Here is a 17,638-nt window from a genome sequence, read left to right on the forward strand (position 1 = left end):
TTGGGCGCTGTTGCTATTTTCCCAGCGGGATAAATGACTCTTGCGCCCGGCGCAAATCTAAAAGGGGTTGGTCTGAAGTAGCTTCATTATTCATAGGTGTGGTTTGGGCGTAACGTGAAATAAACCAATCAGAGCGACATCTCACATACCCTTTAAGAGCAGGCGCGCTTGTTCTAAAGTGGATTCCTATTATTATGGCGGATTTGCCAGGCGCACGCCAGGAGCGGTTCACAGCCGAGGAGACCGACGTTCTCGTCAGGGATGTTGGGGATGGAGAAACACACCCAAATTAACTTAGGTTAAACAGGCGTATGATAATTTGGGTAAATGTGTAAGCTAGATGTATGCTTTTATAATAAAATGTCTATCTATCTATCTATCTATCTATCTATCTATCTATCTATCTATCTATCTATCTATCTATCTATCTATCTATCTATCTATCTATCTATCTATCTATCTATCTATCTATCTATCTATCTATCTATCTATCTATCGTAATAATGTATGATTTGCAAAAATGATAACTGCTGTGTCTGTGTGTAGATGAGAGAATCAAAGTGTATGCGCGTTGTGCACACGCTACATTGATTAAGGCCAAGCATGCGCCCTTAAAATAGCATATGAATAACATGCGCAACGCACCACTGACTTTAAACAGTTTTTTTTTCGGTCAGTGACGCAATTGTTTTCTAAACCTGTAAAATAGCATGAGGGAACGTTTGCGCCGGAACACGCCTCCTCTTTGCGCTGAACCGCCCCGGGGAGCGCAAGTGTATTTCTTAGTTAACCGACGTGCGTCTGTGGAGGGAAAAGTCCGCTTTGCGTGGGTGCAAAATAGGAATGATACATGTGTCGGTGTACAAAGTCAATTGCGCTGGGTGCAAGATAGGGCCCATATATTGTTCACAAATCTGTCTAAATCTGTGTTAGTGAGCACTTCTCCTTTGCCGAGATAATCCATCCACCTCACAGGTGTGGCATATCAAGATGCTGATTAGACAGCATGATTATTGCACAGGTGTGCCTTAGGCTGGCCACAGTAAAAGGACACTCTAAAATGTGCAGTTTTACTGTATTGGGGGGGTCTGGGGGGGGTCCGAAAACCAGTCAGTCTCTGGTGTGACCACCATTTGCCTCACGCAGTGCAACACATCTCCTTCGCATAGAGTTGATCAGGTTGTTGATTGTGGCCTGTGGAATGTTGGTCAACTGCTCTTCAATGGCTGTGCGAAGTTGCTGGATATTGGCAGGACCTGGAACACGCTGTTGTATACGCCGATCCAGAGCATCCCAAACATGCTCAATGGGTGACATGTCCGGTGAGTATGCTGGCCATTTCAGCTTCCAGGAATTGTGTACAGATCCTTGCAACATGGGGCCGTGCATTATCACGCTGCAACATGAGGTGATGGTCGTGGATGAGTGGCACAACAATGGGCCTCAGGATCTCGCCACAGTATCTCTGTGCATTCGAAATGCCATCAATAAAATGCACCTGTGTTCGTTGTCCATAACATACGCCTGCCCATACCATAACCCCACCGCCACCATGGGCCACTCGATCCACAACGTTGACATCAGCAAACCGCTCACCCACACGACGCCATACACAATGTCTGCCATCTGCCCTGTACAGTGAAAACCGGGATTCATCCGTGAAGAGAACACCTCTCCAAAGTGCCAGACGCCATCGAATGAGGAGCATTTTCCCACTCAAGTCGGTTACGACGACGAACTGCAGTCAGGTCGAGACCCCGATGAGGATGACGAGCATGCAGATGAGCCTCCCTGAGACGGTTTCTGACAGTTTGTGCAGAAATTCTTTGGTTATGCAAACCGATTGTTGCAGCAGCTGTCCGGGTGGCTGGTCTCAGACGATCTTGGAGGTGAAGATGCTGGATGTGGAGGTCCTGGGCTGGTGTGGTTACACGTGGTCTGCGGTTGTGTGTACTGCCAAATTCTCTGAAACGCCTTTGGAGACGGCTTATGGTAGAGAAATTAACATTCAATTCACAGGCAACAGCTCTGGTGGACATTCCTGCAGTCAGCATGCCAATTGCACGCTCCCTCAAAACTTGCGTCATCTGTGGCATTGTGCTATGTGGTAAAACTGCACATTTTAGAGTGGCCTTTTATTGTGGCCAGCCTAAGGCACACCTGTGCAATAATCATGCTGTCTAATCAGCATCTTGATATGCCACACCTGTGAGGTGGATGTATTATCTCGGCAAAGGAGAAGTGCTCACTAACACAGATTTAGACAGATTTGTGAACAATATTTGAGAGAAATAGGCCTTTTGTGTACTTAGAAAAAGTCTAAGATCTTTGAGTTCAGCTCATGAAAAATGGGGGCAAAAACAAAAGTGTTGCGTTTATAATTTTGTTCAGTGTATATTGTTTTGTCTCATTTTGCAGTAATATTATTCAAACATCCAAAATAAGATAATTTTAGTGATGCAAAACTGCACGAGATCTAAAGTCTGTTTAGTGAATGTTTTCAATGCGAGTGTATTTCATCTCATTGCACTGGCAGATTTTTTTTTACTAGTTTTAAGTATAAATGTGAAAGTGAAAAATGTGGGTAAAAAATGTAAACAAGAAAAACTAAAATTTTATTCAAAATCGATTCTCTGAAAACAGTTTTTAAAATGATATGCAGTTTTCCATCTCAGGTAAATTTATTATTTTGTAATAAGGATGTTTAGATATTTGACTGGAAAATATCTTCTATTTTTTCTTCTTCAGTGAATGTTCTATTAGTTTTTATGGTGCCTTTTTTTGCAATTTTTTTAAGTCCGTCCCCATTCATTTGTATCATAAGAAAAAGAGCTTCCCCGACACTCCAAAATAATTCATTTTGGGTTCCACGGAAGAAAAGAAGATCAAATGGGTTTAGAATTACACAAGAAAACCTTAAGAAAATAAAAAAACATGTTTAGTTATTTCGTACTGTTTAAAACTAGGGTTGACAATAGAATAAAATAATTATGATTCATCTCATATTTTATAATAATATGAACATTTCAGTGTTAAATCTTGTATTAAACATATTTAATTAATATCTTAAATGAATTAGGCTAATTATTGTGACTGTCTTACAAAGTACATTTTGTAAAGTCTTTTCTGCAACTGTTCTGAGGGTCCCTAGACCACCATTTTAAAAACTTTTTTTTAACCTGTTTAAACCTTTATGGTTTTTCATTTTGGACAATATCATGGAAAAAAACATGAATGCTACAGGCCTTCAACCATATATAGTCTGGGGTAAATGGTTATGGGTTAAAACATCTTTTATATAATTGACAAAAGTATGCAACACCAGCAGGCATTGTGTGAGAAAAGAATCTTCTGCCCATTCAGTGAATGAATAATTACATTCATTAAATTAAACACAATGTTCAGAGATCTACAGGAATTGCCTTAAATGGAGTGTAAGAATAAAGAAACCACAGTCACTAACCAATATATATGGGTTATGTAATATTTGACAGGTAATATATGCAGGATTCCCGACCTTTCAGGATAATTCATACAGACAAGTCAAAGCAAGATCCAGCTGCCCACAGTAAGCATGGTTGTACCATATCAGAAAACAGATGTGCAGTCATCTGTCAATGAGCTGAATCATGATCCAGATTGCTTGGACTAGCCCAGACCTCAAACCACATAAATGCTGTGTGCAAGTAGTTTGATTGAAGAATAAGAACCTACTTACAGATTTATTTACAATTTCCCACCAACAAAAAAGAAAAGAAAAGAAAAAAGAACATTTCCTGATTATTTACTCACCCCAAGGGCATCCAAGATGTATATGACTTTCTTTCCTTAGACAAAGAGAAATTAAGGTTTTGGAGGAAACCATTCCAGGATTTTTCTCCATCTAATGCAAGTGAAGGGTGCCCAACGTAGACCATTTTTGATGGTTCGAAATCCATATGTAGGCAGCTTCAAATGGGTCCACACAACCCCAGCCGATGAATCTAGTGAATCAATCAGTCATTTTCAGATAAAAAAAACTTTTCAGCTACAAATGCTCGCCTTGGTCCAGCTCTGCGAAGCTCGTTCACGATACACTTGAGTTCATGACCTCTTGCGTGACGTATACATGTTGGGATGGTCACGTGACAAAGGCCACACAAGAGTCATTATAATCCAGTGTGATATACTGTATATGCAATAATCAATGATATACTGTATATGTGAGGATCTCACTGTTTTAAAAGTACATCTCTCTTTCTCAATGTATCCCAGGTGAGTATTGGATAGACCCGAATGAGGGCAGCGCTAGAGACGCCATCCAAGTGTACTGTAACATGGAAATGGGGGAGACCTGTATACCTGCCAACCCTGCCAGTATCCCACGCAAGAACTGGTGGACATCACGCTCCAGCTTACCAAAACCGGTCTGGTATGGAGCAATCATGAACCGGGGAACTAAGGTTAATATAAGTACAATGGTGAACATCAAAAATATTTGCCCTGTATATGTCACTTAAATGTATATTTCCTACTCTTATTTTACTCCTCTTCAGTTCACCTATGGAAACAAAGAGGCATCAGCTAACATGGTATCAGTCCAGTTAAAGTTCCTCCGCCTTCTGTCAAAAGAAGCAGCACAGACCGTCACCTACCACTGCAAAAACAGTGTGGCCTATAAAGATGAGAAGAACAGCAATCTGAAGAAGGCTTTAGTCCTAAAGGCTTCTGATGGACAGGACATCAAGGCGTATAGCAGCAACCGTCTGAAGTACACCGTCATCTCCGACGGATGCTCTGTATGTTTCGATTTTTGACTTTGTATTGTTTGGCAACATTTACTACATAACATGGAAAGTTTTGGGGAAGCTACTTTTCCAATTTTAGATTGTTTGGATAAAGGCTAATCATACGTTTAAGTAGTTAGACTAATAGATAACATTTAAAAGAGTAGTACATTAAAAACTATTTAAGTGGGCATATTTATATTTTAATATAGTTTGTTTGAACAATGACATGTATTTGTCTCAATTATGCTGACACGTACTATACAGTGTACACTACTGGTCAAAAGTTTGGAATAATTATTTATTTTTTAAATGTTTTTGAAAAAGTCTCTTATGCTCACAAGGCTGCGTTTGTTTGATTAAAAATGTATGTATTCCTTTGATGGCAAAGCTGAATTTCCAGAATTATTACTCCAGTCTTCAGCATCACATGATCCTTTCTAAGATCCTAATAAGAAACATTTCTTATTATTGTATAAGCAATATTTTTGTAGAAACTGTGATACAATACAATACTATTCAAAAGTGTGGGGCAAGTAAGACTTTTATTCAGCAAGGATGCATTAAATTTATCAAAAGTGAGAGTAAAGACATATATAATGTTACAAAAGATTTTTATTTCAAATGAATGCTGCTCTTTCATCATCAAAAGTGTCATGATTTTCAGCAGTGATAATAATTAGAATCATTATTAATAATTTAGTACCAATAATAATTGAGCACCAAGTCAGCATATTAGAATGATTTCTGAAGGATCATGTGACACTGAAAACTGGAGTAATGATGTTGAAAATGCAGCTTTGCCATCACAGGAATAAATTACATTTTAAAATAAATTAAAATAGAAAAGAGTTCTTTTAGATTGTAATCATTTTTTGCAATATTACTGTTTTTAGTGTACTTCGAAAAAAATATATGAAGCTTTGGTGAGCATAAGAGACGTCTTTTAAAAGCATAAAAAAAACGTAATTCTTGTAGTGTACATTTACTCTAATAAATATGTAGCCATTACTGTAAAAGTTACTATTATATTTGCTATATAAGTTCACTCTGAGGATTACACTTGTGCTAGTAGGTGTTCTTACATGACTTAAGTATCCAACTGTATCACACAGCGGATCACTGTATACATTCTCATTGGTAGTTTCCACATCACATTCTATTCTCATTTGCATAAAATCATCACTCTGTTAAACTTTGTTGCGTCGCTGTTGCTGGAAATCATCTCATCTCACTGAATGACTTGCGGTCATTTCGCTGCTGCAAATTGCTGCGAATCAGTGTGAAAGGTCCTTAAGTTAGTTAGTCCCCAATGCTGATGACAATGTCAAGATTAGCATTCAGTAAGTGTTTTCATTTATGCAAAAATGCTACCAATGGAAAAACTCACAATTTTCCCTCTGTGTTCCTCTCTCCAGAAACCCAACGGCGAATGGGGCAGGACTGTCTTTGAGTACCGCACACAAACCCTTTCACGGCTCCCGATTGTGGACTTGGCTCCAGTGGATATAGGTGGCAAAGATCAGGAGTTTGGCATTGATATCGGCCATGTGTGCTTCTCATGAAGTCAAGGATAAAAGCATCATCATTTGGACTGGAGTTCACAGCCAATACAGTATTTATTGTCAAACGCCGTCTGTAAGGGCCTTGAGGGATTTCTGACCTTTATTTCATGATTATTCATGATGATTTCCACTAGCCTGTGGTGTATGAGTGCATGAGAGACTATATGGACCCTTTAATTTATACTTTATACGCCATGTGTTATTAAAGTATGTGGAAACATTGATTTGAAATGAATTCAAAAAGTCATGTTTTGCAAATTTGACAGCCTTGAGTGTCTAACATGTATGATGTTTTGTTGATGTTGTTCACCCTTAAATTGCAGTCATGTCTAGGGGATTTTGAAGGTTAAGTGAATCTGGATGAGATGGATTAGTTTGTTTGTGTAGTATTAAAGCAGGATCTTATTCAGGGTAGGATTCAATTCCCCAACAGTTCTCTTCCCAATCCCAATTGACCATACGAGAGAAAATCAAACTGTTGGACGGATGATTCATTTATACTTAATTATTAATGAAAACTCTCACAGAAGCCAATGTTGGTCTCATTAAAAGACTCATTAGCCTACAATACATGACACAAAGAAACTCTTTATCCAGCTTTTTGTACAATCGTTTGTAATGAATTCCAGATTAAATATTTGAAATCCTGTTAAACAGAACTCATTTGAGTTTTATCATGAATAAATGTTAGTGGAGTAACTGTTTGCTGCTGTTGAAAAAAAGAGACCAAAGCTAATATGGTGTGCTATCAGTTTTCATTTATTCGCCATTAAAGAGCAAGTGATAAGCATTAAACAAATATTAAAACAGCCATCAATGAAAGAGAAAAGGATTGGAACATCTGGAAATATAAATGGAGAACCTCAACAATGATTTTGCTCAACATATGAAAGACCCACCAGTTTTTGATAAATCTATAACCCTGATGATGTTTAGTATATTAATAGTTTAGATATTATAATATAGCCTATTAGTCTTTGCACCATTACAACATGAGCAACCTCCTCAGCAACAACTGCAACCACAAATTATTATAATTTGGCAAGGATTCTAAACACAACTTGGCCGTGAATGAATACATCTTTGTATTTCAAAACGCCATCTAAATTTGGTCCAAACTCTAGAAAAATTCTAGAAAGAGCTAGATCACATTTTGTGTCAATCTCTCTTTTAACAATTTCTGTTTCAGGATTAAGAAGTTAAAATACACAAATCATCAATCTTAAATGTTGATTTTATTATAGAAAAATAGAAATGACCTCTACAGACCTTTTTGAGGCTCCTGCTACATTTCTTTCAAACTCAATTCAAAATACAAATATTAAATATGTGAATTTTTTTTAGGGTTTTGAGGTCAAGAATCACAGCGTATATAAAAATGTCTTTCCAAAATCAGCATCGGCTGTCCACCTGATCCAGGGAAAACACCGTCCCCTCTAGAGTCAGTCCCATTTGGAACCCCTCCTGCCAAAACAACAAATGGGAAATATGAACTAAACTGTGAGATCAATAAAAACATGTAACAAGGTCAATGAAAAAGATAAATTCAAGTTTAGATAAGACTATATAATAACTTTCATTATTAACATCATCACATTGTTTAATGCTAACAGACCAGTACATTCAAAATTGTTATCTTTAAAATTAACCATACAGTGAAACCGGCTTCACATTGCACACATAAGCAGCACTGAAGTGTTAATTCTTTATTTTGTTTCCAAGTCATTCTTCTGCATCTGTGGTTGTGAAATGTTGACTTTCATGAATGCAGCCTCAATACATGCAGCCAATAGGAATGAGTCTCTATTAGTGTGCATTTGCAATGATTTTTCTTCATGTTACACATTGAAAAAATTAGCTTAGGGCTGAAACTCTACATCCAGCAGCATGGTACTGCTTATGTGTGTGTAAACAAAAATGAGATGGCATGCATGCAATAACCAGCACCACAAAGAATCCGCAACTAAACGCCTGTCATTGACAAAGTTCACCCCAGCCCTTCTCAGCTCAATTTGAATATATTTGACCATAAATTCAATTCTGCACACTCACAAAATAGGTCCAGAAATTAGGGAAAGAAAAAAAATCTGCAGATTCCATGTTGGTTTAACATATTAAAGGGTTAGTTGAAAATGAAAATTCTGTTCTCATTAATTACAAGTCGTTCCAAACCCGTTTCGTTCATCTTTGGAACACAAATGAAGATATTTTTTATGAAATCTGAGAGCTCCATTGAAGGTCTACCACTTTGAAGTTTCAAAAAGTTAATTAAAGAGATCGTAAAACTAATCCATAGTCAAATTTTCTGAAGAGACGCGATCGCTTTATATGATGAACAGATTGAGTTTAGGCTTTTATTCACATACAAACATTGATCAGCGAACATAAACAGATAGAAACAACTGAATCTGCTATACACGCGAGAATGAACCTTATTGGTTCTTGCACGTCAAGCGAACAACTAATGTGTGAGTTGATGAATGTTTGTATGTAAATAAAAGCCTAAATTCAATCTGTTCATCATTTGGACTAAACCGCTCAATTCATGTGGATTAGTTTTGTGATCTCTTTATAAACGTTTTTAAGCATCAAAGTGGTAGTTGCGTAGCTGTCAGTGGAGGGACAGAAAGCTCTCAGATCTTGTGTTCAGAAGATGAATAAAAATCTTACAAGTTTGGAATGACATGAGGTTGAGGTTGAGTAATTAATGACAGAATATTTATTTTTGGGTGAACTAACCCAGTAAGACGTACAACACCATTTAGACACAGCAAAATACCATATATAGATACAGCAAAATTCATGCTTGTAAATCTTGTAAAACCATATCAAAATACTAGAGGATACACTGTGAGGTGAATCACAAATGAAAGTGTACAAACCATCTCTGCCGCTGAGAGGTTGGGGGTGGCATTAAGGGTGAAAAGAGATAATTGAATTATTCAGGATTACAGGATTTACAGACACAGGAGTGCAAATGATAGGGTGACGGGTCTAATAATCTCATAACAGGTGGGATGTCCTCATAAATGGAAACTTCCATAATCCTCTGGATTATTGGAATGGGTCTATCGTACAGTGGGGTGAATGCTGCCAAATACTCCTCGTATGCTTTGATCTTTTAATACAGTCTGACAATCATGTTAGCTGCTTCTACTGTTTTTATTTATGACACATTATTGACATTTATCTTTCCCATATCTAGAATTCTATCATAATCCTATTCAAAACATATGAGCAACATGTTCAAAATGATTCACACTTTTTTTTTTTTTTATAGCATTTCAATTTGGAGATATTGCACATTGCATCAGAGACCAAATTAAAACCTTATGATACATAAACAAGTAGTGCTGTTGTAGAGTTATAGAGAATATAAAGATTGTGCTTGAATTCTACAATATTTAGTAGATGCATGATATTATAAAAATAAAATAACTTTTACAGAATATAAACATGCATAATTTATTGGTACCATATTGATTATCCAACAATATACATATATTTAAATATAACATGAAAATAATCATCATATTAATCAGAATTGTAATATTGTTGAATATGTAAATTAAAGATTAAAAACTAAATAAATGTGCTTACCTGCATCTCATCCAGTTTGGACTGGATGTCTGGGGTGAAGACAGTAGGTCCACAAATGAACGGATCAAATGGTTCTGCTCCAAACAGGTCTATATCTACAGCACAACCAGACAAAGTAGTAAATCATTTGTCATTTAGCAGAAGTGTGCAATAGCTCATGGATCACCCCGTGAAAAATTTGAATCCAGACATTTCGATTTATAAATAGAATATTATAAATGTATATCATATATAATTAACTCATTACTAAAAACATCTGTCAGTGCATTGGAACTGAAAGTGAAATTCACAACCATTTCCTAACAAATGTCTTCATACAACAGCTATACACCCTGGCTCCATTTGTTTTCAACTCAAATGGACCATTTTATGGAGAAGCATATGACATTAGCAATTATGGATCTTGCCTTCAGGTTTTTGAAAATGTGACACATTCATCTAAGTGAGACAGCACAAATAAGGAGCCCCCCACCTCTGTCTTTTGGAAGCAGGTACGGAGATGAGATGCCGTTACAATTCAACCGTCTTGTTATTGGAGACTCAGGGGTGAATGGAACCATATCAAATATGTCAGTGGAGGGCGCTCTAGCTTGCATGCTTCCAGCCTAATAACATTGACAACAAACATATCATTATAAAGGCGTCAGAACCAGCCCAAATGTAAGATCTGACTTCGTTTGTGTGATAACTGTGAATTCTGTGTATACATTTTATCATTATGTGTTCCTTTTTTATTTAGGTATTTAGTTCTTATTTATTTATTTATTTGCAAGAAAAAAGAAAGCAGTGGCTCTCAAAAGGTGGGGAGACTTCCCTAGTTCCCTAGACAACAAATGAGGTTTGTGCGAGTTTCTTCTATGTATGGCATTCACTGAGTAGTGGTTATGTAAACAAATTCATCCTTCGCCGGGAGTTTGATTGACCAATCGTAACGTTGAATCCACCATTTTGTACGACAAACAAATCAGGAGAGTTAGAAGATTAACGTCGGTGGACTTTAACTTGAAAAATTGTGTATATTGACATCTTTCCGTGATTGAAACTGATGTTCATTCATTTTGTGCGCTTTAACCTTGCGCACGAGCAGATCCGTTTCCTTTTTGGAGAAGCGGTCAGTCTTTCCGCTTGCAAATTACGCCATGTAAATAGCAATCCGCCATGGCACAAGCACAACTGGCTTTTAAAGGGAATGGAAGATGAGACTCTGATTGGTTTATTGCACGTAAAGCCCAAAACACACCCATTACTCATTAATAGGGACAATCCTTTTAGACCATGCGCCGGGCGTGCTGACCATTTTTCCAGTCGTTAAACTATCAAAAGTGGATTTGAACACGCCCTGAGTGCACTGCTTTAGACCATGTGCTTAGATCGTTAAAATAAGGCCCTTTTCATACCAAAAGTAACCTGCTCTGTCTCGGCTGTCGGCCTGTTGTCAGGATCCTCTTTACTCCGCAATGTATTTTTCACTGCGTGAAATAACCCCAAAATAATACCTACTACAGGGTTGTGCAATACAGCTCCTGGAGGGCCACTGTCCTGCAAAGTTTAGCTCCAAACCCCAAATCTGAACCCAGAGAGTCCCTACGCTTATGACCTCACAGTGAGGGCAATTAAAAGCCCTTGATGGTGGCTTCTGTGTGGGCACGGCACAGGCAAAAAATACACATATCATGCTAACCTGGAAGTTTAATTGGTCCCGCGCAGACGGAACAAGGCTTCAAGGGCATGTTTGTTCGCCGCAACGCACAAGGGGATCTCGTAGACTTTCGGCAATGACGCCCAGCACAGCATTACGGCGCGTTCCTGTCCCTGATTCGCACATTTGAACGCCATTGGACATTGCGATTCAATGTCATTATGCCAATCAGGCTTCAGTATTCTAGGTGAAAGGTGTTTCCCCATAGCGTCCTCGATGACACAACGTTAAAAGACCGATTTTGAAGGGGTATCAGCTAATCAAGGTCTTACTAGGCATACTAGAAACTTCCAGGCAGGTGTGTTGAGGCAAGTTGGAGCTAAACTCTCCAGGACAGTGTTCTGGATCGAGTTTGGACACCCCAGACCTACTCCAAATATTACTAAACCAAAAAGTTTTTCACAAAAACATTAAACAAAACTTCTAATTCTTCTTATTATTTAACATTTGATAATGAGGGGGGTGGTGTAGAGGTTTTTACTTTAAAAGGAGAGTGTCACCCCCCAAAAATTGAGAACCACTGCATTAAAGAAATAGTTCATCCATTGCTATATTGCATGAATCATATGGACTGTCCATATAATTCACTGTCATTATATGGAAAAGAGCAGCCTGGACATTCTGAAAAATAACCCAATCTGTCTATCATCAAAGAAAAAAAGCCATTCAGGTTTGGAACCACGTGAGAGTAAATGATAGATTTTTCATTTTTGGATGGACTATCCCTTTACGAATTAAAGATTCAAATTAAAGTGTAAGATTGTGTAGTAACTAAGTGAATCGCATGCAAAGTGAACTGTGTTATTTTTGTGTACGAGACATTTACACGAGGTCGTGGCACGATGTAACCACTTGTGGATTGTAATTGGGTGGGCTTAGCAGGAGGAGGGGTGAGCAAGCTTGCTGATTGGCTGGAATCGGGTGAGCTGACAGGCGTTAGAGTGACAGAGGAGATCTCTAGGCTGGACAGTGATGTGACATCACCACACCAGGACAAGGCAGACGGCCTCTGCAAAATGTACGGCTCATTAGACAAATTAACATGCAGGTGCTGGAAAAGGGCACTGGGGGTTGGGGAGAGAGAGAGAGAGCGAAAGATAGATTGGAATAGAGAAAAGGGGAAAACATGTGGCGTAAGTAGATAGGAGAGAAAAACAAACATTTTGAATAACTAAAAGAGAGCAGAATCATTGAGATTGGAGCAGCATCCGACTGGAATGATAAGCAAGACTCATTTCCTACTGAACGTACTGGTGAGCAGCGAGGATCCATCAGCTGATCCTCCAGCTCTTTAAGCTTCTTCTTCAGTTTTGAGTTCTCCATCTCCAAATCCTGAATCTTCAATTAACATAAGCACATATTGAATAAAACGATTCACATTTTCATTTGTCAATCACATGCAAACATTTTACATAAGTCTTTGGGATTCGGGACAACCCACAGCCTGCTCACAGGATTATTCTGGTTAGATTCGTCTATCTTTAGTCGTATTTACACTTCAAAGAAAGCTGCATATAAGCAGCATACATATTATGAAAAGGAACATTTTTACAGATGTAATGCAGCATACATTAAATGTATTTACACTGGAATCAAAATCAGGGAAGCAGTCAGCAGTCGGAAAAGACCGTTGTTGAACAAACATGTTTCATTTAAGTTTATCAACTTTGTCTCAGATATTTATCCTAAAAAATGAATAATTGTTGCACATGTGAGCTCTGCTTTTTATATTTCAGCACCTATATTAACAGGTTACAGTATTCAAAATGGCCACATAAGCCGTGTGGCTTCACAGATTGAAACTGGCAAAGTTTGTAGTACGCCAGAATTCAACTTTTTAAAGGAAATCTGTTTATTGACAACAACCCAAATATCAGACCTACCCCCCTTTCCAAATCCTTGTGTGCACCAGTCTACAAAAAGTTGTCTTCCCTTATCTCCCCAAGCACTGTCACATCCACATTTTCCACTATTTATTATTTTTTTCAAAACAACCGCAAGCCTTCCTCCATGTTGCTGTTTGTTGACATGTTCCTAAGAATCAACTCTCAAATTGATGGGTGTTTCTTTAACTGCGAGCCCTTTTATGTCTCAGGGGTTGATTTTTATAACTAACAACTTTTAACTCAAAGACAACATGAACAAAATCTTGGAAACTTTTTTATCATGCTTTCATCATTTACTTTTGCCACTTTCCAAATGACTTTTATGGATCCACTTTATTTTGCAATGCAGAAGTAAGCTATTTTCTTTGAATGTTTCTGTTTCCTTAGCTGCTATAGGTAAATAACTAGAACAATAACAATGTGTTCATAATTATGACAATACATTAAAATATTAAGGTAAGAAATACCAGTTTACAATATCAAGCAGCATAACAAGTTCAAAATAACTGGAGGAGGATTAACTGGACACATTCAATTTACAAATGGCTGCGCATGCATCCATCAAATAAGATGGATATTCTATTGTTTTACCCTTGTCCCAGACCCACAATCAATCTTAAACTTTAAAATCTGTAATAAAAAAATGAATAATTACATTTGTAAAGTCCCCCTGTGGTAAAAATCAAGTTTTTAATGTTTATATGTGGTGTTTTCAATATGCTTACTGTGTGCAAATTCATAAGTCAACACCATTGCTGAATATTTTCTCTTTAAATTGCAGTGAAAAAAAGATGGTTTGAAATTGAAGTTTTTTTGACATCACAAACTACCTTGTAACCAATCACGTCAACGTATGATCATCAACGAGTGGATCTCTGAGCTGGTGTGAGTGAGTGGAGGTGGGGCTAATTTGCATATTCATAAAGCCTCGTATACTAAATGAGGCAAGGGTGTAGAGTTACATTCAAGCTGTTCAAAGGCATGAAGACATTTAAATATGTCATTTTGGTGATCAAAGATAAGTTTTAAGGGATACAATTATTGACTACAGCGGGACTTTGAAACTAAGCTGATTTAAACGATGTCTGAAGAAAACAAACAAAATTAAGGTAAACATCAAGCATATTTTTATTGTGTCATTTCTGGTCAAACTGTAATTTAATTATGCATACACATAATCTAGCAATAAAAGTAACCTCAGCAGGACAAATGAGTCAGCCATTTTATTTAAAAAAAAAAACAATCTAAAATCGAGATGTTGGGAATTTTTATTGCATTAAGAAATAAGTATCAAAATTCTTTTACAAAATAAATGAGTGAAAGGTGTGTTTAGTGTGGCTTAAAAGAGTTGCATATTTTCCACAGGGCCAGAAGTACCCAAGAATCATCCTGCTATGAGCGTGTTTGTGTGAGAATGAAGAATTCTGGGCACATATATACATCTTGAACGTGTGTGTGTGCAGTAATCCATGAACATAATCTTACTCTTTTCTGAAGATTTCCAATCTGTTTCCTCGTCTCGACATCTTTTCCACCAGACTCTAGGAACTTTTTGTAGGCGAGATCAAAGGCTTGTCCGATAGCAAGAGTGATCTCCTCCGCCTGGGCAAGATTTGCACACATTGCAATCAATAAACAAACCAGGTTTCTACTGTATGTAACATTTGGTAGATATCACAAGCTTATACTTACACATTTTTCACTGTCAAACACGTAACACAGGTGTTTCTTCGTCTCGGGCTCTGTACAGATAAAGGTGAAGATTCTTTTATCTGTTTTGTCATCTGCACAGAAGGACATTCTGTGAAGTTGGCAGTTATGCTGCATCTCCTGGAACAAGAAGGACAGTTGAACTGAGATGAAAGGCTCACTGGAATGACTGACCTATTTTGAAGCAAAAAGCAACAAATCGAAAACAGCCCAGAGGAGTTTTTTTTTTTTTTGCTCAGGGGTTTAAATTTTTAAGGCTCTTTCATGGCTTGGGCGAATTCATGTGTTCTCGTTTATGTTTCAACAATTATGTTTATTACTTTTTTTTAGATGTTTCTCCCAAAATTAAAAGATGTCACATTTTTGACATTAGCCTATTTCACATGCATGAGAAGTGCTTATTTATTTTGGCACCCATACTTATGGGTGTCACTTAGTTTTGAAGGGGTGGTATAATGCCCTTTTCACAAGATGTAAAATATGCCTTTGATGTCCTCAGAGTGTGTATGTGAAGTTTTAGCTCAAAATACCCCACAGATATTTTTATATAGCATGTTAAAGTTAAACGCACCATTTTTTGTCTGTTCCTTTAAATGCAAATGAGCTTTTTATGTTCAAACCGAAGACAGATGATGTCAACAAAGTCAATGATGTTAACAAAGTCAAAGTCAAAGTCAAAGAAGAAGTGACAACATGTAGGGCCCTATTTTAACGATCTGAAATGCAAGTATCAAGCGCGAAACGCAAGTAACTTTGTGGGCGGGTCTTGGGCGCTGTTGCTATTTTCCCGGCGGGATAAATGACTCTTGCGCTCGACGCAAATCTAAAATGGGTTGGTCTGAAGTAGCTTCATTATTCATAGGTGTGGTTTGGGCGTAACGTGAAATAAACCAATCAGAGCGACATCTCACATACCCTTTAAGAGCAGGCGCGCTTTTTCTAAGCGGATTCCTATTATAACGGCGGATTTGCCAGGCGCACGCCAGGAGCGGTTCACAGCCGAGGAGACCGGCGTTCTCGTCAGGGCCGTAAAACACAGAGAAGTGACATTGGGGATGGGAGAAACCCACCCAAATTAGCTTCGGTTAAACAGGTGTATAATAATTGGCGTAAATGTGTAAACTAGATTTATGCCTATTTTTTCACATCTTCATGGACACAACAATGATTTCCCTCGTGTGTTAATATATTTTTCCTTGTAATAATGTATGATTTGCAAAAATGAAAACTGCTGCTTTTGGGTGTAGATGAGAGAATCAAAGTGTATGCGCGTTGTGCACACGCTACATTGATTATGGCCAAGCATGCGCCCTTAAAATAGCATATGAATAACATGCGCAACGCGCCACTGACTTTAGACTAGGTTTTTCCTGGTCAGTGGCGGAATTGTTTTCTAAACCTGTAAAATAGCATCAGGGAACGTTTGCGCCGGAACACGCCTCCTCTTTTCGCTGCACCGCCCCCGGGAGCGCAAGTTCATTTCCTAGTTTACCGGCGTGCGTCTGTGGAGGGAAAAGTCCGCTGTGCGCGGGTGCAAAATAGGAATGACACATGCGTCGGTGTACAAAGTCAATTGCGCTGGGTGCAAGATAGGGCCCTAGAATGCAACAGGACATTTCTTAATGGTTAGTTGATGAATTTATGTAGCTAATGTGTAGTTATCTTCTAGCCATTGATTAGCATATTCTGTCTTGATAATCTATAAATCGTGTTCAGGGAGCGGGGTTTATGTAAATTCTAGGGTTAGTGATGTCACTAACCCGGGAGAAATGGCGTGTAGTCCCTACCAGCTGTTTGTTGTAGTCCTTAAAAAGCAAATTCTTTAAAAGCAAATATCTCCCTTTGCTTTGAACTTTGAGCATTGTAACTTTGCAGATGTTGTTTAATGTCAAACAGCAACATTACACACTAAAGTTAGAAGAGTGAAATCATAATCAACCACCCCTTTAAAAAATTGGTGTGAACGGGGGAGGGAGAATTTTTATTAACTCATTACAAAGAGACATAGTTCTTGCTGAACCATTAATTTAATCTGCCCTAATATAACATTTTGTAAGCAAAATTGCAGATGCTTCTCAGTGTATAAATTGACACATTTGTTTGCATTTTCTTTTGTGATTTCACTGGAATGAAAAGCGATAAACTGGAGCATTTGTCTGTGCTCAAGAACATTATGTTGTTGCCTTCAGCCACTGATAACAGCCTCAACGAGCTCTCATCAAAGCATGCAAGATAACATATTCCAGCTTCAGATCCACACTCATTTTACGCACATGAACATAATGAAAACTCTGCTCAACAATTGGAGATGCTTCTTCGAAATGGATACATTCCTGCTGAAAGCTGTTTCAAAAACTGATAAGGATATGTCCTATCCCTCAGCACCATCAATGACGCATATGACTAAATTTA

The 17,638-nt window shown here is 37.9% G+C and overlaps 2 protein-coding genes across 3 annotated transcripts in view; one reads left to right on the top strand and one right to left on the bottom strand.

Moving 5' to 3' along the window:
* col5a2b (collagen, type V, alpha 2b) overlaps positions 1-7,150 on the top strand; it is a 30,889-nt gene extending 23,739 nt beyond the window's left edge. For both annotated transcript variants that reach the window (XM_084426256.1, XM_084426257.1), the window contains 3 exons: positions 4,255-4,442; positions 4,536-4,778; positions 6,185-7,150. In XM_084426256.1, coding sequence (XP_084282382.1) covers positions 4,255-4,442; positions 4,536-4,778; positions 6,185-6,331 — 578 coding nt within the window. In that variant the 3' untranslated portion in view covers positions 6,332-7,150. The remainder of the gene's footprint in view (positions 1-4,254; positions 4,443-4,535; positions 4,779-6,184) is intronic.
* A 112-nt stretch (positions 7,151-7,262) lies between these two features.
* The window catches only part of gulp1b (GULP PTB domain containing engulfment adaptor 1b), a 79,692-nt gene continuing 69,316 nt past the window's right edge, over positions 7,263-17,638 (bottom strand). The window contains exons 6-11 of the mRNA XM_084426258.1: positions 15,209-15,346; positions 15,002-15,118; positions 12,882-12,968; positions 10,404-10,536; positions 9,932-10,026; positions 7,263-7,795 (exon numbers count right to left, since the gene is read on the bottom strand). Of these exons, the coding sequence (XP_084282384.1) occupies positions 7,724-7,795; positions 9,932-10,026; positions 10,404-10,536; positions 12,882-12,968; positions 15,002-15,118; positions 15,209-15,346 (642 nt within the window). The 3' untranslated portion in view covers positions 7,263-7,723. The remainder of the gene's footprint in view (positions 7,796-9,931; positions 10,027-10,403; positions 10,537-12,881; positions 12,969-15,001; positions 15,119-15,208; positions 15,347-17,638) is intronic.

This window comes from Rutilus rutilus (genome assembly GCF_951802725.1).
Source record: "Rutilus rutilus genome assembly, chromosome: 12".
Taxonomy (NCBI): Eukaryota; Metazoa; Chordata; class Actinopteri; order Cypriniformes; family Leuciscidae; genus Rutilus; species Rutilus rutilus.